Source organism: Talpa europaea, assembly GCF_964194135.1.
Source record: "Talpa europaea genome assembly, chromosome: 13".
Lineage (NCBI taxonomy): Eukaryota > Metazoa > Chordata > Mammalia > Eulipotyphla > Talpidae > Talpa > Talpa europaea.
The window spans coordinates 59,074,298-59,099,702 of record NC_140080.1 but is presented as its reverse complement, the minus strand read 5'-3'; the positions used below and the strand labels follow the sequence as shown (position 1 = coordinate 59,099,702).

General features: G+C 35.3%; 2 protein-coding genes across 4 annotated transcripts in view; one reads left to right on the top strand and one right to left on the bottom strand.

Moving 5' to 3' along the window:
* USP14 (ubiquitin specific peptidase 14) overlaps positions 1–10,193 on the top strand; it is a gene marked incomplete at its 3' end in the record, with an annotated part of 44,533 nt that extends 34,340 nt beyond the window's left edge. For both annotated transcript variants that reach the window (XM_084252378.1, XM_084252379.1), the window contains 6 exons: positions 3,464–3,529; positions 3,686–3,778; positions 5,753–5,881; positions 8,548–8,608; positions 9,320–9,427; positions 10,045–10,193. In XM_084252378.1, the coding sequence (XP_084108504.1) occupies positions 3,464–3,529; positions 3,686–3,778; positions 5,753–5,881; positions 8,548–8,608; positions 9,320–9,427; positions 10,045–10,193 (606 nt within the window). The remainder of the gene's footprint in view (positions 1–3,463; positions 3,530–3,685; positions 3,779–5,752; positions 5,882–8,547; positions 8,609–9,319; positions 9,428–10,044) is intronic.
* Positions 10,194–12,943: 2,750 nt separating this feature from the next.
* Positions 12,944–25,405, bottom strand: part of THOC1 (THO complex subunit 1) — a gene marked incomplete at its 5' end in the record, with an annotated part of 33,577 nt that continues 21,115 nt past the window's right edge. Inside the window, 10 exons of one of the 2 annotated variants that reach the window (XM_084252530.1) lie at positions 12,944–13,332; positions 13,705–13,780; positions 14,597–14,744; positions 16,678–16,761; positions 20,261–20,326; positions 20,871–20,966; positions 21,380–21,450; positions 21,541–21,591; positions 21,790–21,856; positions 23,740–23,840. In XM_084252530.1, the coding sequence (XP_084108656.1) occupies positions 13,037–13,332; positions 13,705–13,780; positions 14,597–14,744; positions 16,678–16,761; positions 20,261–20,326; positions 20,871–20,966; positions 21,380–21,450; positions 21,541–21,591; positions 21,790–21,856; positions 23,740–23,840 (1,056 nt within the window). In that variant the 3' untranslated portion in view covers positions 12,944–13,036. The remainder of the gene's footprint in view (positions 13,333–13,704; positions 13,781–14,596; positions 14,745–16,677; positions 16,762–20,260; positions 20,327–20,870; positions 20,967–21,379; positions 21,451–21,540; positions 21,592–21,789; positions 21,857–23,739; positions 23,841–25,405) is intronic. The other variant, XM_084252529.1, reaches the window with a different exon arrangement.

Here is a 25,405-nt window from a genome sequence, read left to right as displayed (position 1 = left end):
TGTGTTTATCAGTTGATAAAAATGTGCTGAGAGGACATTGTGAGGCATAATAGCTTTTAGAGAAGTTCACTTTAAAAACACAAATACTAGCTAACTAGTAAGAGTCCTAAAACAAATTATGATGTACTAGTTTCAGGCCATCAAAGCATGAAGTGTAAGTGTTAATTGGAGACTGGAGTAGAATGCTTTGACAAGGTATCTCCAGATGATGTTTTCTTCATAATTTTATAAAATTCCAGGAAAACTAACAATACTTGGTACTTGTAATTGATAGTGATATTTACGATTGGTGATGATATGATAACTTACCTGATGAATAATAGTCACCCAAATTATTTGTAAACGTCTGTTCCTGAGATGTATTTATTGCCATGGTAAAATTTTTAGATGCTTTACTATTATTTGTTCTGATTGTTCTTGAGTAATTTTACTCCACATTTCTCTACCTCTCCAATACTGACTATACTTATTTAAGCATTAAAAAGTGACTTTACAAGCTGAAAGCAATTCCATTAAGATCTGGAACAAGACAAGGATGTCCACTCTCACCACTGCTTTTCAATATAATACTGGAAGTCCTAGCCAGAGCAATAAGACAAGAGAAAGACATCCAAGGAATCCAAATAGGAAAAGAAGAAGTCAGACTATCACTATTTGCAGATGATATGATACTATACATAGAGAACCCCAAAATCTCCACAGAAAAGCTAATTCAACTCATCAATCAATTCAGTAAAGTGGCAGGATACAAAATCAACACGCAAAAGTCAGTAGCCTTCCTATACACAAACAATAAATCTGAAGAAGAAGAAATAAAAAAACCACCCCTTTTATTATCGAAACAAAAAAAATCAAATATTTGGGAATAAATCTAATAAAAGAGGTAAAGGACCTATACAAAGAAAACTATAAAACACTGTTAAAAGAAATAGAAGAAGACACAAAGAAATGGAAAGACATCCCCTGCTCATGGATTGGAAGAATAAACATTATTAAAATGGCCATCCTACCAAAAGCAATATACAGATTCAATGCTATTCCAATCAAAATTTCAATGGCATTCTTCAAAGAAATAGAACAATTATTGATGAAATTCATATGGAATCACCAAAAACCCCGAATAGCCAAAGCTCTCCTGAAAAAAAAAGAAGGAAATGGAGGCATCACACTCCCAGACTTCAACCTATACTACAAAGCCATAATCATCAAAACTGCATGGTATTGGAACAAGAACAGACATACAGACCAATGGAATCGAATAGAAAATCCAGAAATAAACCCACAGATTTATGGTCAACTAATCTTTGACAAAGGAGCAAAGACTATGCATTGGAGCAAAGAAAGTTTGTTCAATAAATGGTGCTGGGAAAACTGGGTCGCTACATGCAAAAGAATGAAGCTTGACCACTACCTCACACCATACACAAAAATCAACTCAAAATGGATTAAAGAACTAGACATAAGACCTGAAACCATAAAATACATAGAAGGAAATATAGGCGAAACACTACGGGATTTGCACATCAAAGACATCTTTACAGACACATCACCCAAAGCAGTGATAGTGAAGACAAAGATAAACAGCTGGGACTACATCAAATTAAAGAGCTTCTGCACAGCAAAAGAGACAATAACAAAAACAAAGAGAAACCCCACCAACTGGGAGAACATTTTTGCACACAACACTAATGATAAAGGACTGATCACAAAAATCTGCAAAGAGCTGATGAGACTCAGCAACAACAAAGAAAATAATCCAGTCAAAAAATGGGCAGAAGAGCTAAAAAGAAACTTCTCTGAAGAGGAAATGCAAATGGCCAACAGACATATGAAAAAATGTTCAACATCACTTGTCATCAGGGAAATGCAAATCAAAACTACCATGAGATACCATCTCACACCAGTGAGAATGGCACATATTAAAAAAACTAGCAACAACAAATGTTGGCGAGGGTGCGGAGAAAAAGGAACTCTTCTGCACTGTTGGTGGGAGTGCAAACTGGTCCAACCACTATGGAGAGCTGTGTGGAGATTTCTGGACCTACTAAACATAGAGCTTCCATATGATCCAGCAATTCCACTCCTAGGTATTTACCCAAAGGACACAGAAACATCAATTCCAAAGAGCACCTGCACCCCTATGTTTATAGCAGCACTGTTTACAATAGCTAAGCTTTGGAAACAGCCCAAATGCCCAAAAATAGATGACTGGATCAAGAAGATGTGGTACATATATACCATGGAATATTACTCAGCATTCAAAAAAGATAAACACATGCAATTTGCAGCAACATGGATGGCACTGGAAGGGATCATGCTCAGCGAAATAAGCCAAAAAGAAAAAGAAAAATACCGGATGGTCTCACTCATAGCAGGAATCTAGAAAACTTAAATAAGGGACCAGGAAAATGAATATAAGAAAGTGAAAATCAAAATCAACAAAAAACTATGAACCAGAGACACTTTTTGGGGGGTGGGGGGGCGGGAGGGGAAGGATTGGGGTCAGAATGGGGCATTTGCAATTGTATGGGGGAATATAAAAATAAAATTTAATATTAAAAAAAAAACCAAACAAACATGCTGATTAAAAAAAAAAGTGACTTTACAATGATTCTTACATATTGTAATTAGTGATTTTTAAAAATCAAACTTAAATTTTTTGCACATGTGTAATATGTCTTATTAAAAAAAAATAACAGTAAATTGTTTTAACTGATTGGTATGTTTATGTTAAAGCAAAGCACATTAGTAGTTTTGATTTTTTTCTTACAATATTAGAAATACTAGCTAATGTTTACTTGATAAAGAATATATGCCAACTCGTTTTCTGCGTAATAATTCATGTAATTTTAACAACAGCATTATATGTAGGTACTGTTATCACCATTTACAAATGATGCGCAGAGATGAAACTGTCTTGCCTAAGGTTATATAGGCTATAAAGGAAAGGCAGTCATGTTGATTAAGATGGGTGCTAAATGTTTTCCCACATTTGTTAAATTAACTGAGGTTTTCTGTTAAGACTTTTTTCAAATTTAATAATAATTGATTGGAAGATGTATACATAAAACAAACAAGAATTTCCTTGTCTTAATTTCTAATATAGTATGAATATTCTGGTAATATGTAAGTGGAAAAATGCCATAAAAGGCTTTAATGTATTGCATAAAATATAATATAAACTCTCAGAAACATTTGGCTCACAATTAAAATCTTTCAACCATTATTTTACATTCTGAGGACCTCACGCCATTATGTTATTTTGATATATCAAAGAACTGAATCATATTTCAAAGCATTGTGTCTGTATTCAAATTATTCCTCCCTGGTACAAATCCATACTGGTGTGTAGATATTGTATGTTTTCTATTGAGGAATACTAATTTTTAAAAAAATTAAAGGTAGTCTGTATTGCAGGAAAAAAATTCTTCAAACTAATGTTTGATTTGACGTTCTTTTTTAGCGACTTCAGGAAGAAATCACCAAACAGTCTCCATCATTGCAAAGAAATGCTTTGTACCTCAAATCTGTAAGTTGTGCATTCCTTTTGAAATTGAATTTCCTAGCATTCAAAGGTTTCTAGTTAATTAATGTTACCCAGTCTTTGTGCTTTACTAAAGCATGGAGTTAAAAATTTTTGTGGCATTTGCATGTAAAGGGATTTTTTTCTGTGTTTCCTTTTCAGTCCAAGATTAGCCGACTACCTGCTTACTTGACTATTCAGATGGTTCGATTTTTTTATAAAGAGAAGGAATCTGTGAATGCTAAAGTTCTTAAGGTTAGTAATGAGCTTTTAGTATAAAATACGAAAATTCTTTAATTTACAATAAAACCTGTTACTTATTCCTTTAGGAATAGTTGAACTTTCTCTGAAATACTTTAAATGGGAGAGTTATTAACATTAGGAAAGTGGTTTTTAGTCATGAATATATATTGTATTGAAATTATGCATTGTATTATTTATTTATTTATTAAAAGATTTATTTGTTTATGCCTACAAGAACTGGGGTACAGGCCAGAGATGCGGGGGTTGAGAGGATTCACCAGAGACAGAGTGGGGAACAGAACAGGCAGACTAACTGAAATACACTGCTGAGGGGAGCAGCGGGCGAGTCAGGAGAGGTCTGCTGCGCCATGTGGGTTGTTCCTGGCCGGGGACTGAACTCGTGCTGCAGAGACTGCAGATAGCTTCATATGTTGTGTCTTAACCCTTTGCGCCACCAGGGAAGCCCTGTATTTTTTTTTTTTTTTTTTTGTGGTACCCTTGCCGCTGGCTGGGGAACGAACTGGTGCTGCAGAGGCTGCGGGCAGCCTCGCGGCCCAGTGCTCAACCACTGCGCCGCCAGGGGAGGCCCTGTACTTTTTATTTTAAATCATATGCATGCCTTTCTACCCCTGCCCTCCAAGCATCTGATTAAGTGGAGCCTGAAATCTTAAGTATTTCAAAAGATTTCCAGGTAGTTCTGATGGGTTTTCTCCACTACTCGTAAACAGTGCTGTAGACCAGATCCTCAGCTGTAAAGATGCTGACCCAGTAGTTTGGGGATGGCAGTGGGGTAGGGCATAGAATAAAGGCAGTACCTTTCTTCTAGGTGAAAGGAGTATAAATAACTGCTGCCCAAAGAATACTTAAATTGTAGTCTCTTGATGTAGGTACCAACCTTACTATTTTGCTGTTTTGTTGCCTATATATCTAAAGTGCTGGATCTTTGGGATATATATATATTTTTATATATATATATAAAACTATAACTATATACAACTTTATTCAACAATATACAACTTTATTCAACAATATACAACTCTCTCTATACATATATATATATATATATATATATATAAAACTAGCATCTTGAGCTGCAGTTTATAGTATTTTCCTATATTAGTATTACATGAGGAAGTTAAGTATAGTTGAAGTATCTACTAGTGTTAAATTTATTTTATTACATTTTAAAAGGACAGATTTATCAGAAAAAGATGGAAGAAGAGGCACCTGTGTAGTCACGTGGGCAGGAGAGCTGCCACTCCTATTTTGCAAAGGGAAAAGTTTTATGAAAAGAAACACTTGCATTGTCACAGGTGGGCAGGAGATGCCTAGTGTTAAATTGAAATATTTATTAATATTGAACTTTATCGGGCCTCCCTGGTGGTGCAGGCAGTTGAGCGCCGCACTGTGAAGCTGTCTGCAGCCTCTGCAGCGTGGGTTTGATCCCAGCCAGCCGGCCGGCGAGAATCTACATGGCATGGCAGATGGCTCCTGTCTCACCTGCTGCTCCCCTCAGCAGTGTATTTCGTCAGTCTGCCTGTTCTGTTCCCTGCTCTGTCTCTGGTGAATCCTCTCACCCTCCCGTGCATCTGGCCTGTACCCTGGTTCTTGTATAAATAAATAAATCTTTAAAAAAAAAATTGAACTTTATCACTGTTTTTAATAGTAAAATTGTATTTCAGATTTAAATGTCATGTGAATCCATTTGCAAATTGACTCCTGCTGGTTTTAGGTATATTGATTATTTTTACAGCAAATGGTCTTAATAATTCTGAAATACTTCTTTTGCCATATAAATTCTAATCATTCTTCTGTGGTCAGTTTTATGGGTTAAAATGTGTGGTTTATTTGTAAAATGGTTTATTTGTAAAAGATTTATCTGTAAAAGTTACGAACAGATTCATTCTTGAAAACAATCACTGTAGGTTTCAATGCACAGATTTCCAAGAGATTTCTACAAATTTTTATTCTTGTTTTTGTATATAGGATGTTAAATTTCCTCTTATGTTGGATGTGTACGAACTGTGTACACCAGAACTCCAAGAGAAAATGGTCTCTTTTCGATCAAAATTCAAGGATCTAGAAGATAAAAAAGTGAATCTACAACCAAAGACCGTAGGTTCTTACTGAGATTTTCTAATCTTAATATTTTAATATTTTATCATTGTTTAACAATTACAAGTATTGTTAATCTTTTAGCAAAAATGTACAAAACTATTTTATTTAACATATATAGAAATTCTACATGTATTGTTGCAAGCGTGCCTTTCAAGTTTTAGGTATTTGTAGCATAAGAAAAACAACTATTTGTGGTAAATGGTACTTTATAATAGAGTAAGACTCAATATTTTCTTTCCTCCTATAATCTGTAGCTTATAGTCCTCTTATTGTACTTATCTCCTTAAAACATAAAATCTTGCATAGTACTTTCTACATACTTTATTATTGTTCCTCATAAGACAAGATGTTGCCTCCATTTTTAATGGAATTGTATGAAATAACGATTCATTCATACCAACTGTCACAACAAAGTTGTATCTTTAGTCAGTGCTACTGTTGTGCCTATGACTGGTATAAAATTATAACAGCAAATTTATATGTAATGCATAATTGTATTTTATAGTTAGATAAGAAACAGCTAAATTATAAGTTGGAATTTTTTTGTCAAAATGAAAATATTTCCTTGTAACTAGAAATATTTCCAAATATTTATATCAAATATTTATTGATATTATGTATTGAATTTAAAATTTTCTGTAGGTTATCGTTTGTGTGTGTTAAAAGAAAGTTTTTTAAAAATTAAACTTTCAGAATTGTAGAACATGCTGTTGTAAGAACTAATACAAAGAGGTACCTTTCACAGCTTCCCCTTGTGATATAACACGTTATAACGCTTTTGGTGTTATGAGACCATTGACTCATACAAGGCCATGAAGATTTCTTTGTTTTCTTCTAAGAATTTTATAACTTCCATTTAGACCTGTGATCTATTCTGGGTTAATTTTTGTATATGTGATGAAGTAAAAGTCCAAATCCATTGTTTCGCTTGTGAATATCTACTTGTGTCAGCACCGTTTATTGCCTATTGTATTGTCTTGGCACACTTGTAGAGTCCAGACTTCTCTGGACTCTCAGTTTTATTCCTTTGGGCTATGTAGCTGTCATTTTGGCGGTACCATGTTTGTGATTATGTAGGTTTGTAGTGGGGATTATAGTTTTGTGGTAAAGCTATATTAAGGATTGTAGCTAAGTGTGAGTCTTCAGACTTTATTTTTTTAAGATTGTTTTGGCTACTCTGAATTGTATGTATTTCCATTATTTATTTTAGGGTCAGCTTGTCCGTTTTTTTCAAAAAGAAAGCAATTGGAATTTTGATACACGTCATGTTGAAACTGTTGATTAGTTAGGAGAGTATTATCGTTTTAATAGTATTAAGTCTTCCCGCCAATGAACTTGATAGTCTTTCTGTTGCATAGGTCTTTAATTTTTCCAACACTGTTTTACAGTTTTTGGTGTACAAGTTTGTATTTCTTTGGTTAAATTTAAGTATTGTTATCTTTTTTATTTTTTTTATTTGTGGCATTGCTTGCTTATTTTTTTTTTTGGATTGTTAATTGCAATTAATTTTTATAAATTGATCTTATATTCTTTACTCCCTATTGATTTATTAACTGTTTGCTTTTTTGAAAGTCCCCTGTGCTCCTCCCTTCCTCCAATCCCTCTCTCTCCCGCTCCCTTGCAGCATGTTAGAGACTACTTTTTAAGTAGGTTGGTAGATAGGTAGCTAGGTAAATAGGTAGGTAGATAGGAATGATTGACCTACTTGACATTTTTTGTTGTAGGATCCTTTGACTTCTTGCCACTCAAGCTATTTTTAAACAGCTGGCATCGTTTTCATTGCCATTGTAGTTTTCAAGAATTTTGTGCTCATATGCCTAGATAAGTTAATTTTTTTTTTGTATTACACATTGAAAATGGGTTGAGGCAGGGAGTTTCCTCTAAATATCCTTGTCTAAAATAGTCTTAACTCTTTTATTGATAGTAAATATAATTTACTGTGAAGTGCAGGTTTCTAGGGCTTTAGTAGATTTAATATTAGTCATGGCAATTTGGCTTTTTTTTTTGAGGCAGTTTTTTTTGGTTTTTTAAACTGTGTGATTCAATAGTGATTTGGTAACATTTTAGAATTGGGGTTCCCTTTTTCTGCTCTGGAGCACCTGTATTCATGTATATTCTGTAGCTTTAGTGGTTTAAAGTTGATCCTATAATCAGAGGGCCTGTTACTATACATATAATTATTGTTTTTTTTGGTAAAGATTTATTTATTTATGCTTACAAGAACTGGGGTACAGGCCAGAGGTGTGTGGGGGGATGGTGAGAGGATTCACAGAGACAAATGGGGAGCAGAACAGGCAGATCTGCTGAAATACACTGCTGAGGGGTGCAGCGGGCGAGTCAGGAGAGGTCTGCTGCACCATATGGGCAGCTCCCCTGGCCTGGGATTGAACTTGTGCTACAATGGCTGCGGATAGCTTCCATAAGTTGCATCTTCACCATTTGCGCCACCAGGGAGGCCTATAATTGTTTTTTGTTGAAGTGAAGGACCCTCTGGGTTTAGTTTTTTGTTCACTGTAGTAATTTGTAATGTAGATTATTTTTCTTTGTTTTGCCTTGGTGCTTTTCATTGTAGACAGGTAATTATTTGTGGAATTAAATACTCATCAAGAATACAAATTTTATTTCCAATATCATGATTTAAAACTAAATATTTTTTTCCTCAGAGTGACAAAAAAAGTAGTCCGCAGAAGGAAATTAAGTATGAACCCTTTTCTTTTGCTGATGGTAAGTAAGATTATCATTTCAATTGGGTTATTGTGGGGTTTTTTTTTTTTTTTTTTTTTTTAAGGTAAAATTACTGTCTTGCCATGTTTTTTCAGATATCATGCTTTCAAAAAAAGTTGTGTTTCTGGAAATATTAACCTTATAAGGTATATAGTAATATTAGTTTATATTAGTATATATAGTAATATTGAAATATTAACCTTATAAGGTATATAGTACAGATCACCTTTTAGTGTGTAGTTACCTAAATGGTACCGTACTTTTTTTTTTAAGATTTATTTATTTATGCATAGAGCTGGGGTACAGGCCAGAGATGCTGGGCAGGGTGGGGGTGTGAGAGGATTCACCTGAGAGAGAGTGGGGAACAGAACAGGCAGACTGACTGAAATACACTGCTGAGGGGAGCAGCGGGGAAATCAGGAGTGGTCTGCCTCGCCATGTGAGTTTCTCCTTGGCCAGCTGGGGATTGAACCTGTGCTGCAGAAGCTGCGGATTGCTGCATAATGGGGTCCTTAACCCCTTGTGCCACCAGGAAGGCCCCTGGTATTATACTTCTTAAGAAATCTTTCATGATGTGTTAACTTTGATTGGACAGTAGTATCTTACTGAATTCTGTTAATTCCTAAGCTTCAGAGTTGTTCTTATTACCTGGCATGGAAAAGTACTTGTGTGTTCATTATCTAATATTACTGGATTCACATTTTTTTTTAGACATTGGCTCTAATAATTGTGGATACTATGACTTACAAGCAGTGCTAACACACCAAGGAAGGTCTAGCTCTTCAGGTCATTATGTGTCATGGGTGAAAAGGAAACAAGGTAAAGATTCCATTCTTTTTTTCATTTGCTATATCCTGTGTTAAGTATGATTAGTATAAAGTTTATATAGCACAGTGGTTCTTAAACTTTTGGTCTCAAACACCCTCTACATTTTTCATTTCTGAGAACCCCTAAGGATTTTTATTTATTATTATCTACTTTAATAAAAATTAAACTCATAAACTCAATGCCATAAACTCAATGAGTTTATGGCAGTAATAAACCCACTATATATTAATGTAACATTAAAAAATATTTTCCAAAGCAGAAAAAAAATTAGCAAAATACAGTACTGATTTACATTTTTATAAGTATGTTTTGTTTGGTTTAATAGGGAATTGTTGCATTCCCCTTTGTCTTCTTTCGTTCTGCTGTTTATTATACTTTGTGTAGTTCCTGGAAAATTCCAAAGCACTCTGTAGAGAGGGGAAAAGGCAAATGTTTTAGTATTGTTTCGGAAAGTCTTCGTGGATCCCCTGAAATGCTCTTTATCCTGAGTAGTCCAGGGACCATGCTTTGAGAACTCTCAGTGTAACAACATAAAACTAGCCAGTATTTTTTTTTTTTTAAACTCTGAAAAATTCATAAATATTAATCATTTTTGTCTCATTTTTTAGATGAATGGATTAAGTTTGATGACGATAAGGTCAGCATCGTGACACCAGAGGATATCTTGCGGCTTTCTGGTGGTGGAGACTGGCATATAGCTTATGTTCTACTTTATGGGCCTCGCAGAGTTGAAATAATGGAAGAGGAAAGTGAATAGTAATCTTCATTTTAGCTATTTATGCTTAGGTGTGAAATAAATGTTATTTGTTGATCTTTTCTATAATCTAGGGCTTTAGAGGAAGATGTTTAGGTGGTTTTATGTTTCCCCTTTACCTGGGACGAAGGAGGGTAGAAGCAGACCACTCTATCTAAAAACTTACAGAAGAGAAAATGTCTTTGGACTGTGCTGCCCTTTGTAAAGGTGGCAGGGCGACAGTTTTTTTAAAAGTTTATTTCTGCATTAATTTTTTAAAATTCTGGGTCAGAATCCTTTGAACCATTATCTTCTGTGATAACTTTTCTCCCTGCTCTTTTCAGCCCAAGATTCAGCAATCAGATGTTTATTGCACACCTATTACTCTATTATTTGTTGTTGTTCTTGCATGGTTTAAACCACCATTCAGTAGCTGCCCATCCTTTGCCTTATCTAACAAATTTTGCCAGGAAGGAGGAAAGGAAGTGTTGCTCTCATTGTGTAACTCAGTGCTGCTGTCCACATCCCATGGAACATGGGTACAATCAAGTATTTACCCAGCCTGACTGTGCTGGCTTTTCATGACTTTGAAATAAATTGTGATCAATAATAGTACATTTGATTATACATTATTACCTTGTCTCTCTGATGTACTATGGTTTGTACATTTAACTTTGCAATGGTTTTGTAGTAATCAACCTTAAAAAATTGTTGATAAGCTCTGGCTGCTTATTTTTAGAAAATGAGGATATTTAATAATAAAAATATAAGAGGGATTAACAGCTTTGACCTCAAGTCTTTTGTCTGTTGAGTGTTGGAGCTTGGGTGAAGTACAGGTATGTTTAATACTATAGCTTCTGCAGATTTACATAATTTTACTTTGCTGTTAAGCATCCATTTACAAATGTTTGTTATCTTGTTTGCCTGCTCGCATTATAATCTGTTTAAAAAAATACATTCTTGTAAAAGTAATGGAGTTCTTTGGATAATAATTGCAACGATATTATCAGTCATGTCTGTGGCTCAGTTGGTGTGTTTGTTTTTACTGTCTGTCAATTCCCAAAACCTTAATGATTCTCTCGACTTAATACCAGTTTTTACAATGATGGTAGGAATACCAAGAGTACAAGGTATTTCAATATGGTAGGATTATTACATTTTAATATCTTCCAATTCTTCATCTTTGTTTCAGGAGCCTTAGATTACTAGAGAAAGAATACAATATTAAGTTAATTTGTCTCTGCAGGATATTTATAATAAAGTTTTGGGGATTATCATAAAATCTTACATCTTTGCTTATGCTCTTTCAGTGCTCCACAGAGCAGAATACTGGTAACTGTTAGATCCTAGAGAACAGTTGCCACTTTCCTCAACTTTGAACAATATGGTATAATCTGAGAATACGAGGGTATAAGATAATAATTTCAGGGAAATATCTGTAAATATCTTCTTTGGCTAAATTCTGATTATTGGCAATTGATACTCTGTTTTGAGGGAGGGTGCAGAATACAATGGGGAGGATGAGACTGTAAGAATTGTAGTATCTACTGATATGATGCTAGTAACTGCAAGTTTTTTTTTAATCCAGTCTTATTTGGTCTGAGTAATTTTGAGGACATAAATTTAGCTACAGAATGCTAATTAATTCTCTGGTTTAGAACAAATTATATATATATCTTCTATGGAATCAGTATTCTAAAATTATAATTCCTTAATTTAAAAAATTTGATTTCATTTTATTTCAAACAAGCATTATTCCAAAGATATTTTAGGTTTTTTAAATTAGTAAGACTTCTTTAGAATTTGACCTTGCATATAAGGTCTTTGAGAAAGGAAAGTAGGCAAGAAAATGTCTGATTCCTGAGTGTGCCTTATATGCTGTGCCACTAGCACTGAGGCCCTTTTGATATTAGCGCATCATGGTTGGACTAGCAAGTGAAGTTAAGCCTAAGCAAGAACATTTATATGTAATATGCAATTAAACATCCTTTTTCAGGATTCAAAACAATGATGACCTAATCTTAGAGTCCCAAAGGGTAATGTTTATGTGGGATCAGGAAAGGTAGAAGGTACTATCTCCAGCCATTACTGCACAGTGCTTTGCTATTTCTAGGATGTTTTCACCTACATAGCATTTGAACATCACAAAAATCTCTGAGCCAGGTATCCTTACTTTAACAATTTATAATAACTAGGTTTGAAATGCCCCTCATTTCTTTGAAAGTTGGTGGTTTGGCAAACATTTTTTGTATTGGAACAGATAGTGACCATTTTAGGCTCTGTAGCCCATACAGTCTTGTTGCAGCTACTTATCTTTGCTGTTGCAGTCTGAAAGGAGCCATAGATACTACCTAAAGAATGAGCATAGCTGTGAACTGATAAAATTTTGCTTATTAAAAAAAAAAAAATAAAGCCACGATGAATGGACCATTGTTTGCTAATCCTCTGCTTTAAATTATGAGTGATACTGGAACAGTGAGTTTCAGGAAGTCTTACTCTGGGAAATATGGAGAAGTCAGTCAAATTTTTAACTACTAATTTGATATAGCACATCTTAGGAAACACCATGCTCCTTAATATCACTTACTGACTTTATTAGAAATATATTCAACAAAAATATATTATGTGACCTTGAGGTCACGTTGGCTATTTTCCCAGTCCACCCCTACTTTCCTCTCAAACCCTGAGGTCAGTTATTAAGAGCCAGTATGTGTTCTGTTGTTCTTGGAGCACCAGCGAACTAACTGTACAACAACTGTTATAAAAATGTTTATTGTTTACCAAAACCAGTGGACCTCTATGAAATGCTGTGTGGTAACAAAATCTTATCACAGTTTTAATAAAAAAGGAAAAAAAAAAGAAAGAAGCTAACTATTTGTCTCGTTGTCATTAGTTAGACTTTCTGCAAGGTCACTTAATCCAGACTTATTCAGTGCATTAATCAGATTCTCAGGTGTTGCATGTACTCCCTCTTGATCTTGCCAGGCAACGAGTAGCTGCTTAGCTCTCATCTTCATGTCTTCACTGTCACACTCAATCTGTCGAATTTCTGAGTCTTTCATTTCCAAATAGGGAGCCAAAATCTTCCATTGTTCACCCAGTTTGTTAGCAAATACCTCTATTTGTTCCCCTGTTACAGGTTTGTCTCGCCGAACATCAGGACCTAGAAAACAAAGGAAAGGTAATTATGTATGAAAAGCGAGGACATACACAATTCAAAGTATACAACAAAACTGAGAAGATACAGGGCCACTGAAATATTAATTACCTTTAGTAAGTAAGCTTTATTTTAAATTAAAACACTTCTTTCTTATAGTCTCCTTGGGTGAATATGGTTCTTAAATCAAATTTCTCATTGTGTAAAATATTTAGAAAGCTATTGTCAAGCAGTGTTTTAAATCCTCAATCCTCACTATAAGAAATAAAGCTGAGATAAATGGTAGATGTTGACAACTATATCAAATTAAATAGCATACCTCTCAAAGAACCACAATCTTTCCCGCTTATAAAATAACCAAGAAAATTCAATTCTTACTTTCATTTTCCTTCAGTAAGGCATCATTATCTTCCTCATCTTCATCCTCACCTGTTTTTATTTCTTCAGAAGGAGGCTAAAAACAAACAAAGTATTGACTAAAAGATATGCCAATTTCTAGAGTTAGATTGCTGGGGATGGACAGCTGTGGTTTAGATAAGAGTGGTGAGACTCCAAGTATAGGATAAAAAACCTTAAGAGTGTTAAAAACGAATGTGGGATAAGAATTGCAGATGGGACAGTGTTAATAACCCAGAGGAGTAGTAGACAGAGGAAGACGACTTGAGAGTTGGGAAGACCCCTCCCCCCAACCTGGGACGAAGGGGTGCATTCAAGAACACAGTAAATTGGTTTGCAAATACCTAGCATGTGATAATTATAAATGCAAGCTCTAGGAAAGATTGCGGGGGGGGGGGGTTGGAGGGGGAGCAACTGTGTCCTTAAAATTTGAGAAGTTTACTAGGTATTAAGGTATAATTCTTACTGTATTGGAAAACTACATAGGAAAAGAGAACCATGTAGAAAGAATGACCAAGTTGCCTACTTTGTGGTAACAGACAATATAATATAATGTATTGGCAAACAGGAAAAACTCATGTCTGAGTTTACAGGTGGCTAATAGGTTTCCCAGAGTATTAAGGACTTAGATAAAAATATATACAGTATAAAAAATTATTAAAGTTTCCTTATCAATTTAATCCTTTCCTATATATACTCAAATGGATTTTTTTCTTCATTCAAAAATAAGGGCTGGGGGTGGACCACAGTTTTCTTTACATAAATCCAACTTTCTGCTCAAAATAGTAACAGCAATCTTTATTGTGTGTGATGGTAATTTTAAAGCAGATAACAGTGAATAAAGGCTATGAAAAGTTTGATCTTTATTACTTACTGGTAATTCCTTGGCTAGCTTTATTACCATGTTTTCAAGATACTCTGGCAAACTTTTAAACTGCTGGTTGGTTGGCTGGAAAAAATGAGGGCTTCTCCGTGCTAGTAGTCTCAGGGCTCTCCAACCATAATTTGAATTGTTCACTGCCCTATAAAGAGAGAGATGTCTCATTATAGGTTTCTGTTCCTGTATTTCCTTCTAGTCAGTCAGTGTAGTTATCTTCATGTGAAACTGTATACGGTATGTAGCAGGAGACACCATTCTTTTCATTCTGATCCTACTGCTAATGAACCTCTCTGTATTCAGTTCACTTTCACTTGCAAATAACAGCAGAAACCAACAGTCTGAAGAGGCAGGTTCATATGCAACAAATACATTTTAAGTTTGCATACATTTTACTTAATTTTAAGATCAATTATGAGTCCAGTACTGGTTAGATATTGTATGTACGGATCATCCACCTAAATATATGGAATAAAGAAAAAAATCACAGTTGGTTCACTAGGTTCAAAGAGTGAATTTCATATTTTATAAATTCATTATTGAGTTTTGATGATATAAATTTAGCCAATATTTGCTCATCTACCTATGTAACACCTAAGCTTTTAATTCAGTCACTGTCAATCTCAATGAATAAGATGGCTCCAATACTCGAAAGGGAAACATTCAGTAGCCAACACAATAATCACTGATGCCAAGAATACAATCTGAATTGTTTCCCTAATGAGCACAGCAATAATAGGTGGTATATAGTAAGGTAAAAAATGGAAACCTCAGACAAATTCTTAAGATAATTATTTGGAAGTGGGCAAGCCTCAGAAATCTCCTGAGCATAATTTCTTTCCCCTTATGAATGTCTGCGAGTCATTTGGAAGTGCCCTGAAGTTCTTCAGTAGCAATCTGATGTATATAACAATGCCTATAAATGAGTCTCATCATATCTGAGACATGCTGGCCACCTGCAAGGCTACTCAGACAGTGGGGACTCTTAGTTACACCAGGCTACCAGATTTTGCCCAGAATGTTCCTAGTCTTTCTCTGACATGTTTAATTTGAATCTTTTATAAAATTAATACACACAAATTGTTTTTCCCCAGAGAGCCATACCATTTGCAATCTTAAACCTATCCTAAAGAATTATTACTTTCAAGAATGCATGCACCCAATCTTAGCAAATTCAACAAATACTTGTTGAGCTGGACCCTTGAGTGTGGTGAAGACCATAGAGTACTCTGAACACTCAAGATACTCTAACATAGTTAAGAGAAGGGCCGGAGTGATTTTCTTGGCTTTTGTGACTTACTAGCTGAGAATTCAGTAAATACATTTACTCTCTGCCTCAATTTCCTTTGCTGTAAAATGGAGGTAAAAAGAGTCCTACCTCGGAGATATAGAAGGTGGGTGCTGAGGGAGGACCTGACATATAGAAATGGGGGATGTGTTGGCAATCATTGATATACAAGGTATAAAACAATTTCTGAAAGTGATAAGGGTGAGAAATGGGAATTTCAGATGATATGTGCTATGAAATACAACAAACAGTACTGCATTATAGAGGGAAAGCAGAGAGGTATTGCTTGAACAGGAAAAAAAAACACTGAGGAACTTTCTTATAAGAGCTGAAGTGAGACACGAGGGAAGTTGCCCTGGCAGAAGTTTCAAAGCAAACGGGATAGTAGAAAGAAACAAAAGTACAAAGGTGAGGTAGACAGACCTGAGTTGAAGAACAGAAACACGTCTAGAGCAGAAAGAAAATTGCAAAGAGGAGGAGATATGGTTGGAGAGGTAGGTCTGAGCTGGATACAGAAGTCTTTTAGGCTCCAGTAAGGAACTAGGATTTCATCCTAACTGGTAGGTATTGTAGTTACTGGAAGATTTTAAGCAGAAGATCTGGCTTGTGAATTTATTTTAAAGATCACTGGTTGATAACAGGATGAAGAACTGGGCAGACTCTTAACTCCAGTCAGATAGGGTCACACTGTTCAGAGTGCTAACTACATGTCATAAATAGTTCAAAGTGAATAATACAACTCTTATGAAAAAAATATTGAGAAGAGTAGCTCTTGAGGAACAGTACTTACTTATATTCATTTTCAACCATGTTTTCAGGGTCCGCCTGTTCAATGGCTTCTTCAAAGAAATCCTCCAAAGTTGGCATATATTCCCTGGGCATTACAAAGTAACTAATGAGGATTATGTATATTATTAATAGTAAATACTATTGGTAGCAACCTAATTCTAATGTTACTTACCCTTGAGCTACAGCTACATTATAGGTACTCAGAATTTGAAAGAGGTATAAATGACTCAAAACTCAAATGTCTCAAAGGGCAGTGTGGTATGCCATATTATTACTATATGCCATGTAGTGTAAAATGCATTATACACTCACTGCATTGTGTGATTCTGCTAGTGGTCACAGGGCTACAAGGGGTTTAACAGCAAGCAGGAAATTTCACACTATGTCCACATTCATGGATAGCTCTCTGTAAACCAAAATTAAGCCAAAATTTATAAGCAGATAAAATTTATAAGATTTCAAAAATTTAACTTTGAGTGTATTTTAGATTGTTAGTATGCATACTTGGTTTTTAATTGTAGCTTTAAGTTTGTTTTTAGAAGTAAAATTTGCAAGCAAATATATAAAAGCTCATCAGAGGACACATGTGACAAAAACTAGAAAAATGGGCTCTCTAAGAGAAATCAAATATCAAATCTTAGGACTTTCATTATACTAACACACTCTCCAGCTGGTAAACGTGCCCGAATTTACTACCACTCTAATCTTCTACATATCACACTACACAAAATAGGGTACACACTAAAATTTCAACCAGACTATCATTCACAAATGTTTGGCACCATTTGTTAGTTTTAAAATTATGTATGGGCCTCGCTGGTGGCGCAGGGGTTAAAGACACAGCGTTTTCAAGCTATCGCCAGCCACTGCCAGCCACAGCAGCATGAGTTTGATCCCTGGCCAGGAAGGTGATCCACAATGTGCAGCAGACCTCCTGTCTCACTCAATGCTCCCCTCAGCAGTGTATTTCAGTAGATCCACCAGTTCTGCTCCCCACTGTCTGATGAATCCTCTCACCCCCCGACACCTCTTCTTAATACCCCAGTTCTTGTATGCATAATCTTTAAAAAAAAAAAATGTATTTCAAGCAATCAGGACTAATGTAATGAACTTAACAGGCTTTTGTCATACCCTTTTTGAATTTTAAAAACAACAGATAGGGTTGCGAGAGCCTCCTAAACTCGTCCTCTTATCTCCCTAGAGATGGCCAGTCTTTAGAATTTGGTATTTATTATTTTCATGCTTTTAAAACAATTTAGGTATACTTTTCTGAATCCTTTCGTTTTGAATCATTCCAAGCTTTTTATTAATGGAGTCCTGCTTATACCCTGCTGCAACCCTGTGTTTTTCTGAAGTAGATCTGTGTTGACATATCCTCATTTCCTAGTGACCTATACATAGTAGTTCATCATAACAATTACAAATTTCCATATTCTTGATATTTAAGTGATTTTCCCACTTTCTGCTAAGTGAACATTCTGATAGGTCTTCTGCAGATGAACTAGTTTCTTTAGACACTGGCTTTCAAACTTACAATGCAACTGCCAGTTAAGAAATTTATTTGTATTGCAAACTAATACACATAGATATACACAAGTATGTATATCATGTATAAGCTAATGTTTCATAACAGTATATTTTCTATTTTCATAAGAGCCAGGTTTCAAGTACTAAATCAACTTCCGAAACCACTAGTGATTTAACCTGAAGTTTTAGCTTCAAAAGAACTCCTTTAGAACCAATCTACCTAGAAGTGGAATTGCTAGATCTTAGAGTATATAGTTTTAACTTTCAGATATTGCTAAATTGTTTCCCAATTGGCTGTAATAATTTAGTAGGCTTCTAACAGTTGCACTGGCCAATTATTTTTATCATAATTCTTTTTTTTTTAAGATTTAATTATTCATGCATATAAGAATGGGGTACAGGCCCGAGGTGCAGGAGGGTGAGAGGATTCACCAGAGACAAAGCAGGGAACAGAACAGAGGGGAGCAGCGGGCGAGAAAGGAGAGGTCTGCTGCACCATGTGGGATTCTCACCAGCTGGCCAGGATTGAACCCACACTGCAGAGGCTGTGGACAGCTTCACAGAGCTGCCCTCAACCACCTATGCCACCAGAGGAGGCCCAATTTTTTATCGCATTTCTTAAGAAACCTTGGTATTTTAAAATTATTCAATTTCCTAGTTATGAAGTTGACAGCTATGGTCTGTATCTGCCCTTGTGGTTACTAGTAGACTATCTTATTTTCTATTCAATTTTTAGACCTCCTAGATCTGTGGTTCTTCCTCTCGTTCATATTTTCTGTTCATCCCTCTGTATTTCTTAATCATTAATTCTTACTTCACCTGTGTCTAGTCTGCTTTTTAACCTGCCAATATAATAAAGTTTTATAGTTCCAGTGACTATACTTTCTATTGCTGGAAATATACATTAGTTTTTTTTTTTCAAATTTGACTTTTTTTTAATAGTGTCCTGTTCCTTTCTTTTGTTTTCAATTCCTTCTTTTATGCTTTTAATTATCTTAAATATACTTATTTTACAATCTTTATGTGTTGGGTTTATTATCTGAAGTGGCTAATTTCTGTTGTTTGTTCTATCTGCTAATTCTTATACCTAGTATTCTCTTGAATTTTTTTTTTAAAGACTTATTTATGCATACAAGAGCTGGGGTGCAGGCCAGAGATGCAGGGGGGTGTGAGGTGAGAGGATTCACCAGAGACAGAGAGGGGAAAAGAACAGGCAGACTGACTGAAATACACTGCTGAGGGGAGCGGCGGGTGAGACAGGAGAGGTCTGCTGTGCCATGTGGGTTGCTCCCTGGCTGGCCGGGGATCGAACTCGTGTTGCTGAGGACAGCTTCATAGTGCGGTACTTTACCCCTTGTGCCACCAGGGAGGCCCTTGAATGCTTATATTTAGGTAGTGAACTTCTCTTTAGATCTGTAAGATCCTTCTGTGGTTTAGGTTGAGGTGTGAACTCCAGAAAGACTTAACAACCTAGGGCTTTTTAGTTTACCCTCTTTGTGTGGGGTTTTCTTTATTCTGCTGTAGGTATAAATTTAAACTCTAAGACTTCATGAGAGAGCGTTCTTGGCTATAATTTCTCAGGGAATACACGTGCCTTTCCACCTGCATCCTGGGAAGAACTAGATTAAGCCTCCTTGTTTCCTGTGTCAGTGAGCATGTATCCTCTTCTACTCTTATTTTTTACATATAATATAGTACTTCGAGGGTCTTAGCTATAATTTCAGTTGTGCAGGCCTTTCTGTCCTTGTGGCAGTCAAAATCAAAGTTTTCTGGTTCTAAAACTGGAAATTATCTGCATGGCTCCCCAGCTATAAGTAGCATGAAATTATTTTCCCTCTTGTTTTGTGAATCCTTTTTTTGTGATTTAAAAAAATGTTCTAAAAAAAAAAAAAATTGTTCTATCCACACCTCTAGGTTTTACAAAGGGAAGTCATAGTCCACTGTGCCAAAGTCAACCACAATAAATTTTTTAAACTTTCTTTGAGCTCTAGTGGTAGCCAACATATGGCTCCATTTTACTCTACATAAATTTGAGAAAAACAACATTTTCAACTTACCTTGTCTCTGATTTACAGGCTTCCATATTATCAGGACAGAGATTCCAAAGCCTTGTTAACTCATCACTACAAAACAGACATGCAAAAATACATATTTTTTAATGGACACTATCCTTATATGGTTAAAATTGAAGAGAAAAATGACGATTATTTGGATGGTGATAATATGCATTTTAATTTCTTCATAATTTTTGGCATTTAACAGAATTTCCATGTCAGCATATATTGATCAATAATCATTTTTTTGTAAAGGTTCAATATAATATAAAGCAATGAATAACTAACTGGCAAGTCACAGAAATGGAAGGATTATGGTACCTTGTAATAACAAGTAAGTTTGATCAATTTGACAGTAATTGTGTTTATCTCTGACATGGAAAAAATGAGATAGCCTAGAACCGTGAATTTTGGAAGGAAACAATGAAAATTTATCTTCAAGTTGCATGCACCTATATAGTGGCTTCAATGATATGAAACCACATAATAAGGGTGTGGCCAGCTTTAGTTATCTTTATACGTGTCAAACACAAAAAACTGGAAAAACACAAAACCTGGTCAGTTGTAACAGTAACAATAGTAACAGCTCACAGATGGAGAAAAGTTAACCTACTTTCCCATCAGAATTTTCTTGGTAGGTCCTTTCCCTAAGAAGTCCTCTGGTGCTGTTCTCTTCCGTACTATTCTTGTTGGCTTGGTATCTGAAGTTCTGAGGTAAACAAAACACATTGGAATTACAAATGGACAGCAGAGATAGAAGAGTGTTGAATGTAAAAGAAAATTTAGTTACTACTTTCTTCCTAAAAAAGATGAAAGCTTCATATTATTGTAGAACACTCATCAGATAAAACACAAAAATGGCACACCAGAGAAAAATGACAAAGGATGCGTATATTTTTCCCCCAATAATTTAGAATAGATTAAATTGTTCTGGAAACAATGATATGAAACAAGGTAAAAATTCAAAGAGAGGTATATCAGTGTGTCTGGATTCTTAGAGTTCAGCTTAACCTTTTTTATATGAATACATATACTCACATCTGTATATAATGTAAAATAATCATGTCACACTACAATTTTCAAATTCCTTTCTCATACAGCTTGAGATGAGTATATAGTTACCTTTCTTTTACAAAACTTGGGCATCCTTCATTTTTCCATGAGTTCCAGTTTTCTTCAGTATTTAATATATGCTGGGAAAAACAAAGAAATCACATTTACTTAATGGAAGACTTTGAAATATATTCGGTGCTAAGAAGACTAGGTAAATATAAAACACATACCTCTACCATCTTTGAAAATCTTTCTCCATCGGGGGGGTTTTCAGATAGTAGCTGTGATTAGAAAGAATATACTAAGCTTTCAACAACTTTCTGCATCATAGGAGTGGTTTGTAGGCAGAGAACCAAGAAGTGTTTGTGATCTTGTACCTGAGCTTAACTTTATCCTTATTTTCCTATTTGGGGCTGAAACAAAGAAAATTCTAAATTTCCATTTTGTTCAACCATAGGTTTGTTGCGTGTTGAACTTACTTGATAAACTGATTTTGTAGTATCTTCAATCCAGAGTGACTGCTCATCAGTTAAAACATAGTTTGAACTGGGAAAGAAAACAGTAAAAACATGCTTGTGTTACAGCAATAAACGTTCAATATTAAGATTTATGTTATGTCTTGAAAATAACAATGCAAGTAATAGATAAATGTAATTCTGACAGTGCCAAAATTACTAAGAACAGTCACAAATGAGAACATTTTATTGTTTTCAATTTGGAAATTTAGTTTGTTTAATCTACAATCTCTGTATAGCTGTATTTAAAACAAACACACAGTGAAAACAATATACTATTTCAATGTTGGGGCCCTTCCAGCTTTCCAAATATAAGAGCTCTGAAAGTGGTATATAGGAACTGTAGGAACAAGACAAAATTAGGACCAGAGCCATGACATTTCCTAAAAACAAATTTTATGTAACGGAAGTATCCTTCCTGTGACTAATTTGTTGTTACCAAAAAAACAAAAACAAAAACAAAAACAACCAAAAAAATACAGCAGAGTAGAATGAAATTTCAGCATTTCAAATCAGCTTGCTAAACCTAGTGTCTGGCAAACAACATTCCTTTCATTTTCTGAAAAATGAGAGGGTTTTAAGTGAAAATTCTCATACTTCATCTCTAAGATTAAGAGGGCCCAGAACTGAACACATGAAGATGTATGAAAGAAAATAAAACATTCAAGTAATCAGTATTAACTATAAGCACAGGAGTGAATGTTTCCCAAAATAAGTTTAATGTGGGATGAGTCCTGAGACAACATTAACAAATTCCTCTACAAGATGCACTTTCATAAGGCGTGCTACATTCCTTCAAAGAATATTCAAAATACAATGACTAAAATACTAAGAACCCTAGAGAAGGCTGAAGACAGAGCCAAACTTAGTAACTGCCATTAATTCAGATCTCATTATGGACCTGGTATTTTTATAACCACTCAATGAACACAGACAGACACCATGTGTCAGCATCTGAGCATCATTCATTTAATTCTCAGAATGACTACATATCCATATTAAGCAGAGACTACAGAGGCTCAATGATTTACTCAAGAGCACAAAGCTTGATTTCGAGCTTAGGCCTGGCTCCAAAGTCCTTGATCTTTCTATTATGCTTTAACTAAGCATTCATGATAGGCAGAAGTGTAAGTGCTTGATCTTTATAATAGTATTCAATATCCAGTACCTAAAGATGAGGTTGGAAAATGAATCATAGCCTCTGTTGTAAGTGTCTGCTACTTGTTATCTGAAAACTGTAAGTTTGAAAGAGCTAACCCATAGCTATTGATGAACACGGGATATCAAGCCAGTAGCTAGTAAAGTCACATTCTTCACACAATTAACAAAAATACCTTAAAGTCATGGTGAAATGTCAATTATGGATAGGACAAAAAGGAAATTGTCTATGCTACAGGTGGAGGTATTCAAACAGAGCAGAGCTCTTCATTATGTTTAGTGAAACCCCAAAGAAATTGTAACTTCAAAGATTTACTTTGCCTCTCTCACTTCTAATGTACTAGATACTGCCACAACTCATCAGACAAGTATTATTGGCTTAGCTGGCAATCAGGTTTGGACAAGTCTAAGAAAGGAACAAGTAGAGATATTCAACACCTTTTCTCTAAAACAAATATACCAATATCTGGTGTCTTTAACAAGTCTCTTGATTGTCTAATGTGATGCAAAAGAAAGGTTTCAGGGATGTGACCCTTAAACAAAAAAAAGAGCCTGATGTATATGACATATGCATTCTTTTTTTTTTTTTTTTTTTTTTGTGGGACCCTAGCCGGTGGCCGGGGATCGAACTGGCGCTGCAGAGGCTGCAGGCAGTCTCGCAACCCAGCGCTCAACCGCTGTGCCACCAGGGGAGGCCCGACATATGCATTCTTTTTGCTGCTGCTTCTTAGTTGTTTACTACCCATTTTAACTTACCTTTTGAATTTGACCTGCCCCTTGAGATATTGGAATAAAATGAGATACTGCAACAGGATGTGTCGACGAAAGTTACTGTCGCTCAGCTGTAAATCCATTAACTACTCAAAAAAACAAAAACAAAAAATACACAAAACAATACATTAGATTCAAGTTTTCCTAAGATACAAGTTACATGCTATTACAGAAATGGAAGATTTCAATTCAAATACATTTGCTATTTGGTAATGGGAATGGCACTAGAACTTTGGTGGTGGGTATGGTGACATATATATAATCAAGCTGCACTCCTGAAACTTGAGTATTATAAACCAATGATAAATCTATAAAAATTAATTTTAAAACATTTGTTGAGAGCTCACTGATTATGAGGCATTACTGCTTGATCCCCAAGATAGAGTAGTGAAAGCTTCATTTGGATTTCTTAACAACTTTATGTTGTGAGATATTTGTCAGTGCATGATATATCTAGCTCTGTGAAAGAACCTACCACATAGCTTTGAAGATGGCATCATTGCTCTATTATTGTTTCTACTTAAAAGTCTGTCTCTAACTGTCAATTGTTCTTTATTCCCCATTGTTATTCTAAATCTCTGCAGCAACTATTTCAACTCTTTCCCACTTACCAAAACCGCTATTTACCCCGCTCCACTCTCACTAGGTAACAACCTTCACCTTCAAAGTGGAGAAAAATACATTAAATTGGAATTTTCAGCTGCACCCACATCCTTGTTCTACCTGACTGCTAAAGGTAGTGCTTTCCATCTGGACATCCTTAACTCCCTAACTTTACTGAGTTGCATCAATTAATTGTCATGATGCCTCTATATTCAACCCTTTCTTTCAAGTTCCTTTCCACTGGCATTAAAGAACTTTGACTCTCAAAGAAATCCTAAATCCTCACCTTATTGTCCCCGAACAGCAAAACTTCTTGAACTAGCTATACTCACTGTTTCCAATTCACCTCTCAACCTGCTCAATCACATCTCAATCTGGTTCCCCAATCCACTGGCAGTGTTTTTGCCAGGAATACCTATGACTTATATGTTGGCAAGTCCAACTTGATATGCTTAGATTCCAGAAAAACTTTCTTAGTTTTTCTCCAATCTCACTGCCTATTCTTCAATACTCTTCCTCTCTCCTACTCCCTCAAATGTTGGTTTTCTTCAGGATTCAGTTTGATGTTTCATGGTTTCTTCTCTGCGCAGCCTAAACTCTCCTTTTGGGCTGACTCATATTCTATAATTTTAATTATAACTTGTAAGCTGGTATCTTCAAAATCTATACTCTCAGTCAAATACTGTCCCTCCCTAATCTCCAGATCTGTACACTCATCCAGCTACTAGTTGAACATTCAACTGACAATCAGATTTCATGTTCAAAATAAAACCACATAAATTTCCCTCAAAAAGTCTGCTCTTCTCCAGTGTAGGTTTATTCAGCCAGAGGTTTAACCATTCACCGATTCTCCTATGTAATTCTAGGAAGACTTCCTGGAAGAGCAGCAACTATAATAAACCAGGAGCAAACCAAATAAAACAGGAGCAAACCTAAAGTCAGAGAATGAGAAGAAAGAAACAGGGTACAAAGTCTGAGACAAGAGACTGAGCTCTCTAAAGACCCTAAGTAGTTCAACAAGTCTGGGGTGGAAACAGACTGAAAATGA